The sequence below is a fragment of the Chiloscyllium plagiosum genome, chromosome 4, assembly GCF_004010195.1.
Source record: "Chiloscyllium plagiosum isolate BGI_BamShark_2017 chromosome 4, ASM401019v2, whole genome shotgun sequence".
Classification (NCBI taxonomy): domain Eukaryota; kingdom Metazoa; phylum Chordata; class Chondrichthyes; order Orectolobiformes; family Hemiscylliidae; genus Chiloscyllium; species Chiloscyllium plagiosum.
This window is the reverse complement of record NC_057713.1, coordinates 105,580,776-105,592,784: the sequence shown is the minus strand read 5'-3', so window position 1 is coordinate 105,592,784 and position 12,009 is coordinate 105,580,776. Positions and strand designations below refer to the sequence as shown.

The 12,009-nt window shown below is 37.9% G+C and overlaps 1 protein-coding gene across 1 annotated transcript in view; it reads left to right on the top strand.

The window, feature by feature from the left end:
• Positions 1–12,009, top strand: part of LOC122549511 (golgin subfamily A member 4-like) — a 188,897-nt gene that overhangs the window by 97,014 nt on the left and 79,874 nt on the right. Inside the window, 1 exon segment of the mRNA XM_043689370.1 lies at positions 8,229–8,407. Coding sequence (XP_043545305.1) covers positions 8,229–8,407 — 179 coding nt within the window.

Sequence of the window (12,009 nt, the reverse complement as noted above, 5' to 3'; positions counted from 1 at the left end):
GCTGGAGCTGAATCCTATCAGTTAAAAGGCATTGCCGGATGTCCTTTGGCTAGTATCCTCATCCCACCCATCTTCGCTTGCTTCATCAGTGACCTTCCTTCCATCAGAGGTCAGAAGTGGGGTTGCTTACTTACAATTGCATGGTGTTCAGCAACATTTGCAATCCTCAGACAAGTGTCCATACTCAGCAAGGTTTGATTTGATTTATTACTGTGGTGTGTACCGAGGTACAGTCAAAAGTGTTGCCATACGTACTTTATAGGCAGATCATACTGCGTAAGTGCTTCAAGGTAACAACAGAGTGCGGCATACAACGTTATAGCTGCCTAGAAGGTGAAGAGAGAGATCCACATTAACATTAAAGATGTCCATTCAAAAGACGTGAACAAAGTTTAGGAATGTGCTGATTCCATGCCTATTAGGTGCCAACAGTGACCATGTCCAACAAGAGAAAAATTAACTACCTCCCTTTGATGTTAAATTGCATGACTGCCCTCGAATCTCTCACTGTCGATATTCTGGAGGTTACCTTGGTCCAGAAATCTAACTGAACCAGTCCCGTAATAGCTACGGGCACATGACCAGGTCAGAGGCTAGGAATTCTGCAGCGATTAATTCTCATGAGTCCTGAAAAACTGTCCTCCATCGAAAGACCACAAACTAGGATTATGACAAAATGCTCTCCACTTGTCTGAATGAGCTCCAACAACAGTGAAGAAACTTAATACCATTGAGAACTAAATAGCTCACTTGAACACACTCCATTCATCACATTCACTTCATCCACCATTTCCAGCAATGTGCAGTATCTCCAAGGTAGACTGCAGCAAATCACCAAGTCTCCCTTGAACAGCAACTTTTAAACCAGTGACTTCAAACACAGAAAGATGAGGATAGCAATGAATGGGGTACCACCAGCTTCAATTTCTGCTTCAATGCACACCATCCTTATTTGGAATTGTATCAGTTGTTCACTCACAGTTATAATTCCTTAGCTGTAGTCTGTTGTACTTGCACCAAATGGACTGTAATGATTCAAGAAATGTTATCATTTCCATCCTCTCTGGGGCAGTTAGCGATTAGAAACAAATGCTGGCCTTGCCAGCGACACACTCATTCCAGTACAGAGCTTTTTAAAAGTGAATAAAAACTTTGTATGCAGTTGCAACTGTAATTAAATATTGTGTTATTGACTAAAAAATCCAGGCTGCAAGTATTTGACAGTAATGACTAAGTGTATTTAATATTAGATCTTTATTTTTGATTTTTGTTGGTTTTACATCCTGAGTATATTCATTCTATATAATTTCCTCGTTTTCAGGTTAATGAAACAGTAGCTAATAAGAATTGCAATGTTTTTCTTTGCTGTAAATTTGTAGTACCACTAGCATTGACTTAATTATGCCCAGATTATGAAGGGGAAAGCAAGGTTCCCACTACTGATTGCAGTGCAGTGAAGCTTTTGCAAAAAAATGTATTTGCATATAGATATTCAGTGAGGCCAGGATCAGGTTTGCCAGAACTTTCTGTACCTCTATGAATAAATAGCCTGTTAACATTTGCCGTACTGAAAGTAAGACCACTTAGCACTGGCACCTGTGAAACTATTTTCAGCCTCCTTTATCAGGAGGACTTAAAATTATTAATTTCATAATGAGATAAAAGTATAATGACCCATATTTTATAAACTATTCTGATCTTGGGTAATTGGCATCAGGTTCAACGAAATGGAAATCTGGTTATTGTTCACATTTTGTTATATCATGTGCACATTTTACATTGCAGCAGTGTTTGTTTTTGCTTTGGTACTTGGGCAAAGTTAGAAATATTTGTAAGCTTTGATTCTTAGAAGTTGATAATTTTTATAAAGATGGCAAAGTATAGCAAATGCATTAAGTATTGCTTGCTGGAACAGATTTCAGTTAGCTTATCTTAAAAAGAAAGCAGTATTAGGTTTCTACTGTTTGTATTTTTGAGGTTCATTATGCAGAAATCTTACACAGCATTTTATTTCTGTACATCCTTGCATGCAAATAAGTGAATCATGGTGCCTTTCCCAAGCCTTGTATGAACAGGACTGGGGTAAGGACTCTTCTTTCTTACACTCCATAGTGCTTGCACTTGCTCAATAAGTAAACCCCTATGTTTCTCAGGCAATGGATTAAATCTTGAATGCTCATGGTCCTTTGTTAATCAGGACAAAAATCAATTGTTTCTTTCATGCAAAATATTTGTCAAGTGATAATTCTTCCAATTATGGATATTTTTAGCATCCATTTCATGACTAATTTGCAGTTATTCCAGGTAGTAAAATTAATGCTGAATTTTTCAAAATAAATTTTACAAATGTAAATGAGTTTTTAATATTTTCACCAAGTACAATGGTGAATAATTGCACAGATCTGAATGTTTGAGCGTACTTTCTGATCATGAAGAAAATCTTAGCATTAGAATAGTTGTACCCTGCATGATGAGTTAGCAAATTCTTGAATCAGTTCATCTTTTACGTTCCATTAACCGTCAGTGGAAACAACTGGATAATGTAGCACCTACATCTTTTCAGATCAAAAAATCTAATAGTGCACATGAACTATAGATAATAGATTTTGATGCAGATTAGAGGTCAGCCTTGAATTGGCTGAATCTGTATGGCTTAACTAGCTGAACCATGGGTGATCTCAATAATCTGTTTTTTCATTACACTTGTTGAAGTGCTTCATATCTTTGCTTTAAAAACTGATTCCTGATAGATGCTTGTATGAATCAAATAAATGAGCAATTCTGTGTTGTCAAATCTATTAGTTGAACATGCAGTTCATGTATTGATGCTTCACTGGAGTAATTTTCAATCTGTGGCACTGGAAAAGCACAGCAGGTGAGGCAGCTCCGTTCCTCTCTGACCAATCACCATCAACCCCCCCAACTTCCAGGCTACCTTCCCTCAGCCCCGCAACCCTCCTATATATCTCTTAGTCCCGTTGGGCCCCCCCATCTCCACATTGCTGATGAAGCGCTCATGCCTGAACCATTGGCTGTCCTGCTCCTCAGATGCTGCCCTGACCTGCTATGCTTTTCCAGCCACACGATTTGGCTCTGATCTCCAGCATCTGCAGTCCTCACTTTCTCCTAATATTCTATCTGGTCGATCTCACAAACTTATCAAATACAGGACTTCTGAATCCAATCTCTGTGTATAACATGCAAGCATGAAATTTGTCAAATAAAAACCGGTTCGCATTCTGACAAAACTAATCTTTAACACAATGCACTTGAATTGCCTGAGATCCATAGATTTGACTTTTAAGTGGCCTTACGTGTGGTTTTGTGATGTTTGCTTGCTTTTTTCACTAATGTGCCATTGTTAACTGCAAAGAAAATGCTGATACTTGCTGTGAAACTGATATAACAATGTTGTGCTTATGCATGTTGTGCTGTTGTTCACCATTGTAGATAATCTAAGATGAGCAAAATTGACCTTGACAGGTACAAGGGCCAATTGTGTTTTTGACAAACAGATTACACAAAAAACTTATATGGACTCTTTCCCAAGAGCAACAAGTATTATTATTCGTTTGAAAGCAGATTTAACCAAAACTGTAACTAACTTCTGACACTTCTCCTGTTCCCTGGATGCTGCCTGATCTGCTGCGCTTTTCCAGCAACATATTTCCAACAAGTATTATTATTCGTTTGAAAGCAGATTTAACCAAAACTGTAACTAACTTCTGACACTTTCACGTTCCAACTCCATGGAAATAGTTTCTTTTTAACTCCTGTTAGTGTTCATCCTTGCATATTAGTTGAGCTACAGAACAGCTGTAATGGTATTTTTGATTTGATCCTCAACTCACTTATGCATCCGTGTAGGTGCTGATTTTATTATTTTGATTTGCCGAAGGAAATAATTAAATTTTTGGCATTAATGGCAATTATGGATGAGGAGCTTGAAGTTAAATGTGTAGGCTTGCGCAAAAAAGCTGCAATAACAATATTTGTAGAAAAGTAATCATATACCTGTTAACTGTTTGTGGGCAGCACAGTGGTCAGTGCCAGAGACCCAGTTCAATTCCCGCCTCAGGCGACCGACTGACTGTGTGGAGTTTGCACATTCTCCCCGTGTCTGCGTGGGTTTCCTCTGGGTGCTCTGGTTTCCTCCCACAGTCCAAAAATGTGCAGGTTAGGTGAATTGGCCATGCTAAATTGCCCATAGTGTTAGGTGAAGGGGTAAATGTAGTGGAATGGGTCTGGGTGTGTTGCGCTTCAGCGGGTCGGTGTGGACTTGTTGGACCGAAGGGCCTGTTTACACACTGTAAGCAAGTAATGTCCAAAGTCTTATTAAGATTCAAGCTGTTCAGGTCAATTGTGAAAGTCAAGGCAAAGAATGCAAGAGCAAGAAGGTTCTGCTGGAACTGGACAATATTCTAACTGGGCCATAGCTGAAGGACTGTATGTAGTTCTAGTCACCATATTATTGAAAATGAAGAGTGAGATTGCAGTGATTTACCAGGATCCTGCTTGGGTTGCAGGATCTGAGCAGTGATGAAAGACTAGATAAGCTGGGGTTGTTTATCTCTGTGTCTTTACTCAGCGAGTCGTGAGTTCATGGAATGCCCTGCCAGTAGCAGTGGTGGACTCTCCCTCATTATGGGCATTTAAGCAGGCATTGGATAGGCATATGGAGGATAGTGGGCTAATGTAGGTTAGGTGGGCTTGGATCGGCGCAACATCGAGGGCCGAAGGGCCTGTACTGCGCTGTATTCTTCTATGTTCTATGTTTTTGCTGGATCAGTGAAGGTTGTGAAGGGACTTGATAGAGGTATATAAGGTGGAGGGACATAGAGTGGATAGGAAAACTTTTTCCATTAGTAGAAGCATCAATACCCAAGGGCTATTATACCCTTGCCCAAACCTAAGAGGAGTGTTTAGGGGTGTTTTTCTTTTCAGAGCTAGAGAGAGACTCTGGAACTCATTGCGTGAAAGGAGTAGAAACTCTCATAACCTCTAAGTAGTATGTCGATATTTGTTTGTGTTATGTTGTGGTAGCCTCCATAGGCCTAGAATCAGAAAGTGATGAGAGTGTCGACAGATCTTGGTAACTGGGGTGGACAAAATGGGCTGAATGACCTCCTATGTCGGTAATAGACCCTTCAGTCCAACTCATCCATACAGACCAGATATCCTAAATTAATCTAGTCCCATTTTCCAGCACTTGATTCACATCTTATAAACCCTTCCAATTCATATACCCATCCAGATGCCTTTTAAATGTCAAAAATCAAATGACACCAGTTTATTTGAAATTGCAAGTTTTCTGAGCTCCACTGCTTTCTCAGACGTGATTTAATTGGAAGGTATAAGACACAGTATTTCTAAACAAGTTTAAAACTAGCTGCCCTTGTTGAATCCTTCAATCAATTAGGAGGTAGATTGCTGTTTAAAATGCAAAATCCAGATTCCTTTCACATCTTTGTCCCTAAATAATTAAAAGTTTTATCAATCTACATGAGGTGACATCACAACTTAGACAAAGCACTTCAGGTGTGAGGTCCTGCTTGGAATCTGTCTACATTTTTGTACATGTACCAGCCTCCTCCATTCCTCTGGCAGCTTGTTCCATACACTCACTATCCTCTGTGTGAAAAAAATGCCCCTGATGTCTGTTTTATATCTTTTCCCTTCTCACCTTAAACCTATGCCCACTAGTTTTGGACTCCCTTACCCTGAGAAAAAGGCTGTGGCTGTAATCTTCTTGATTTCTAGCATGGTTTTTTTGCTTCAGCACATGGTCCTTTTGGTCTCCTGTTATTTTTCAGAATCTTTGTATTACTTGTCCCCAGATGTGTATAAATGTCCTGGTAAGAAGTATTTGGATTCATTGAGATTTTAGTTTCTGATATTTATCACTTTTCTCAGAAGTTGCTTTAGTTTGAGTGAATTGTTTTCTAATCAGCTATTCCAAGATATATTTTAATTTATACAAAGCAACAAAAAGTGTAGAGAACCAGGTGATGAATGATAGTTGGGGGATTTTCATTTAGCAACACTATGGGACTATAACTTCTACTGTTATCTTGGAATCAACCATTAACAATTTTTTTTAACGTAATATGATGTTGTTCAAATATGTTTTGTAGATTTGAGTAGATTTGACAGATCCAGGAACTTGTACCCAGAATTTTCCCAGAGGCATCAGAACAAAAATGAGCATTGAGTCAATGAAATCCATTTCGGAGCAATGAGCAGACGGTTTTTAAGAATGGTAGATTTTAAGGAGGGCGCTCAAGAAGTGGAGAGGAGATGACTTTTGGAGGACCAAAAACAGAACTTGCTGGAAAAACTCAGCAGGTCTGGCAACATCTGTGGACAGAAAGCAGAGTTAACGTTTTCAGTCCTATTACATTAACTCTGATTTCTCTCCACAGATCCTGCCCGACCTTCTGGGTTTTCGAGCAATTTCTTTTTACTTCTGCTTTCCAGCATCTGCAGTTTTTGTTTGTTTCTTTTTGCTCAGCATTGAATTTGGGTGACTGAAAGGACAGGTGCCACTTAATGAAGGAGTAGTCAATGTAAGCAAGTTGAAACTCTGGAATAATTTTATTTTGGTTGGGGTTGTCCAGTGATGGAAGAAAGAAATCAATGAAGGAATTCACAGAGATGAGAATTTAAAATTTTCGGTCAAGTTGAGTTCAAAGGACATGAACATGACAAATGAGATTTAAGTGTGGGATATCAAGTGAGCTGAAATTTGAGATTGGAAGATCATCCAGAAGTATACTGGAATGGTCAAATATTCAAATTCACCATTATTCATTGAATCGAGATATGAATGTCAATATCTATATTTCATGGACTTTGTGTTCTAAGAGGTTGGAACAAATTTTCTTAGAAGAACATCACCTGACCTCTTTACCCCCCCAAACCCTATTTAATGAATGAATTAATATTTTTTAAAAATACCACATTATTTTCTCTACTGTGCTTCTCTTACTGAGGATACTAATGACTGTATGCAAGGATTGATATCTGGATAATACCCCAAGACCTCATCCAAAACACACACCATCCTCTTTTGTTTGTACAATACTACTCCTTCACTGGAGTGCTGTATTGCTTTGTCAGAAAGACTGCCGTTCAGATCAGGTGTTAAAACCAGCATAGCCTATCTACTGAGAGTATTTGGGCAAGTCTCATTACCGTTATTTGAAGAAGAACCTTAAGTTCTTGCACCATTTTGGAGGATTTACTGATAAGTTATCTAATTGTCATAGCTGGGCCAATATGTGCAAATAAATCCTAAACTAATAGGACATTTTATTTTTGAAAGTTATTTACTGAATGAAGTATTGCAAATCATTTTTAAAATACTTTAGTGAGCATTATTTGATAATTTTAAGAAGTATAAAAATATTATGAGAAAAGGTAGATTATAGCAAAAGAACTCACCATTTATGGAATTCTGTAGACAAAAGTAGCCTTTTAGAAAAGCATAAACTGAGATTTGTACTACTTAGATACTTTGTACATTCTTGTCATGACAGTTGTATTCAATAAAATGGTTAAAAAAAAAGGCGGATTGTATAGTTGTTGGCTATTTCTCCCCATAACTGCAAAGACTTTGATGGTTCTCGGTAGCCTCTAGAGTCATTAATTACATTGGTATCTTGAGTTCAGAATTAGTCTGCACCAATCCTTTAAAGTAATAAAAGAACTTAGACAATGATATTCTAGCTTTTTGAGAAAACATTTGCCATATTTGAAAATGGCATGCTAATATTTCAAAGCTAGAAGTATAACTTCGAATGGAAATTCTAATAGATGTAGGTTCAAACTTCAATAACTTCAGTTTCCATTTCTCTTGAAATATATTCACTCCTGTACTTACGTTGGTCCACTTCTAAGCCATATCTCACAAAACCTAATTTGGTCAAATACATGTTAAACACTTGAAGAATATGTGTGAAGTTTCTGCTCATCAACTTTCAGTGGTGGATGCAATCTGGTACTATATATTTGAGTATCAAGATTTAATTGTAAAGCTTATTGCTTCATTTTGCCTTTCAGCATCAGATACGTTGTCTTTCAAGAGCAGAGCAGCTTCAGGCTACTAAAAGTTTGGATGAATTACTCCTAACTTGTGATTGTTCAACATCTCTGTATATTTGAATGTTGATCTGGTTGACCCAACTATGAGGTGCACATCACGAAAGTTTTGATCTTTGTTTCTCTAGCATTTGAGGAGCTCGAGAAAGCACTGGGCTCAGCTCAGAAATCTGAAGATAAGCGTAAAAAACTGAAGCAAGAGATGGAAAAACGGTTAAAAGCTATGGAGGAAGCAAATGAAGAACAACAAAAGAACTTTCAACAGGAGCTTTCACGGGTTAAGCTGGAAGTTGTTACTGTCATGAAGGTAAGAAAACTAATGGCTAATAATGTAGAGTTGGTGTGAAAATTCTTTCTGAAGTTGCTGAATTTATTTCTCTATGCTGTGGAACTGATAACTGATTTGGTCTCTAATCCTTGACACACTGGAAATTATAGGTGAATCTAATCTTTTCTCAAGAAAGCAAGTCATGATTAAAAAGTGTGAATTTTGAAATTTACACTTACGTCAGAGATGAAGGAAAAACCTTCGGCTGGAAGAGTGAAATTACGCTGAGGCCTATTAAAGTCTTTAAAATAAAAAAGTGTCTCTATGTTAAATTAAAATTGAAAACTTTGGACACCTCTCAGTTGAATTACCGGTTGGCTTGGTGGTTAGCACTGCTGCCTCACAGCACCAGGGACCTGGGATCGAATCCACCCTTGGGCAATTATGTCGAGTTTGCACATTCTCCCCCTGTTTGCATGGGTTTCCTTCAAGTGTTCCAGTTTCCCCCCTCAGTCTAAAGATGTGCAGGTTAGGTGGATTGGTCATACTAAATTGCCCTGTAGTTTGCAGGCTAGGTGGATTAGCCATGGGAATGCAGGGCTACAGGGACAGTGTGGGACTGAGTGGGATGGTCTTCAGAGGGTCAGTTTGGACTTGAGGCCAAATGACCTGCTTCCACACTGCAAAAATTCTATTTAAAAAATGGTCCAAATTTCAGAGGTGAAGTAAATATGCTCATTGCTCATATAAATTCAGTGATTTCTGTGATGTGGCTTTTCCAAAATAAATGTGAAGTAATGGGGACATCTTGATAAATAGCATTACAGATTATGGCAGCAAGGAACCAATTGTGGTCAAGTCTTCTGTCACAACAAGGCAAGAAGTTACATACATTTAATAGTCTTTATTTTAAAACTGAATTTTCTGAGTTGACAGTCAACAATAATGAGTAAAACCTTATGGAGTAGTGCAAGTGAGGATGTATGTTTTTAACATATATGTTATGTGGCATTGAGTTGTGGTTTAGTAGCTGTTTTTTGCATGTGTCTAGGTAATTGTATTAGATTTTATTAACTTGTGAATTAAATTCTGTAGTGCTGTAGAATTTAACTTGCATTGCATTGTTTTAGATTTGACCGCAAAACTGCAATAAGCCTGATTTGATTGGATATAACTTGACAAGTAGACATGTGGAATGTTTTATGATTCTAAAGCTACAGTAATGTTTCAGCAAGCTGATTACACTGTAGCTGAGACATGGACTGCAAATGTTCAACACTGAAATTCAAATGTGCTTTTCATTTAACCATAGGATGTATTTAAGTCACTGCAATATAGAAATATGAAAACTAATCTAATATAAATGAAAATGACTGGTTCTTTTCAAAGCATCTTGATTTCATTACCATACAGTGATGTATTTTGAAATTTGAAATGATCTGAAATGCTGTATCTTCATTTTTGTTTTCTCTTCAAGAGAGATTGTGAATGCATTATTTGTGAGAATGGAGTAAGATTGAACAATTCAAGGTGGGCTGGTCAGGTAGAAAGTGAGAACAAAAAGAGAGGAGTGACTAACTGGAATGCACAGTCCTGTCAACGAGAACTGGTTGGCAATCTTTTTGTTTACCTTGTAGACAGTGGATATTAATATCACATGTAAAGGCTTTTTTAGTGAGGCAATGAATGGAAAGAACAAATAGGCCTCAGAAAAGATGATGGATAAAGGAGAAAAAGAGACACCGCGAAACTCAAGAAAAGCAAGTAAGAAACTGAAAATGCAAGCAATCCAAGTATGAATGGATGAAACATTTGTCTTCAAAGATACAGCAGATATGTGAACACCAAAATATCAGGCTAGTGCCAGTTTCAAATCTAGCCTGTATTAACATTGAATTTGAATGAAGTATTTATGCTTGAGGCACAAATTTAGTTTACTTTTTACCCAGATGTTTATAGAGACACTATGTTATCAGACTCCTTAATGCAAGAAAATGACAATGAAATAGTACATTTTCCAATTGCTGAATTCAATTTGCAGACTAGAAGGTTGTGAAGGAGAAAAATGAGCAAGTTCTCCTGAAACATGTGATTAGTGCAGCAAACTATGGTAGGTGGACTAAAGCGAGTAGGATTATTCAGTGGTGAGTCTTGTGGAGATCACAAGCAGATCCTGACAATAGCCTCAAGATGCTCAGCCAGTTGATCGCCAAATTCGCATTTGGTCATCCAGATGTAGCAGCAATTAATTTAAACCATACTAAATAGGAGGAAGTGCCCACAAAATACTGTCCTAGGCACGAAGAAGCTTTTGGAACACTGGGCAAAGTTGAAAAGATATTGTGTTTCTTAGAAGAGAAGCTGGAAGTGAGAGTAATGAAAGGTTAACGTTTCCCTCGATGTTATAATCAGTATGTGGAGGTGCCAGTGTTGGACTGGGGTGGACAAAGTTAAAAATCACCCAACATCAGATGATAGTTGAACAGGTTTATTTGCAAGTACAAACTTTCGTCACTAGATGGCTGATGAAGGAGCAGAGCTCCAAAAGTTTGTACTTCCACATTACCTCTTGGATTCTAACCTGGTGTTGTGAGATTTTTAAGGTTCTAACCAGTGTCATTGGATGATGCAAAGTTATGTGATGTGAGGCAACATGATGATGCAAAGTGAGCTCGTTGGGGGGAGGCTCCTATCCTCATGTCATTGCTTAGAAGAGATAAAGAAAGCAAAGTTATTGAAGTGGAACTGACCTGGCCCGATGCCATATCCGTTATTTAAGATGTTGAGAGAATTGTTTAGTATCGACCACCAGGAGGATATTTCTTGGTGTTGGGAAGACAAAAACTAAGAGACAACTTAAACAAAAGAGATCTCCCCTTTACTCTCCAAGAGTCATTCCAATGTGGAATTCTCTTCTTCAGAAGGTAGTTGGGGCCGCTGTTTAATTAACTTAGCTTTGAATACATTTAAACTTCTAAAAGAGAAGAGAGTCATAGATACAGACAGGAAACTGGAGTTAAGACCATAGCCAGATCAACCACAATCTAATTGAATGTGGATCCAAATGACCTATTTATGGGAAAAAATACACTTTATGTAGAACGAGACCCTGATCCTATAATTTATGACTGTAGACTGTTTTTTGCCTTGGATAGAAAGAGAGATAGTGAAGCAAAGTGAGAGGAAAAGCTCAACGAAGGAACTGATGTTTGGAAATTGTAACACAGGCAAACAAGCCTTTTATTTACAATCTTGAGTACGATTTGAGGAAGAACTCCGAGGATGTCATCAGTCACATTGGAACAAGGGGATAGTACCACAATGTTAGTGTTATTGGGCCAGTAATCCAAAGGCCAGGCTAATGTTCTGAGAACTCATGTTTAAATTCCCAGTGTAGCAGCTGGTAGAATTTAGCTTCAGTTAGTTATCTGAAGTTAAAAACTAGACTCAGTAATAGTAAAATTGAAACCATTCAGGATGAGAAGACATATGTGACTGCCAGGCAATGAAGAAAGCCAAAACAGGAATCCTGTGTACATCTTACTCTCCAATCACTATTTGAATATTGGTGAATGTGATGGAGAGTGAAACTAGAACCAGTCCACAGCTATCTCAGCTTTAACAGAAAGGAGAAAATATTA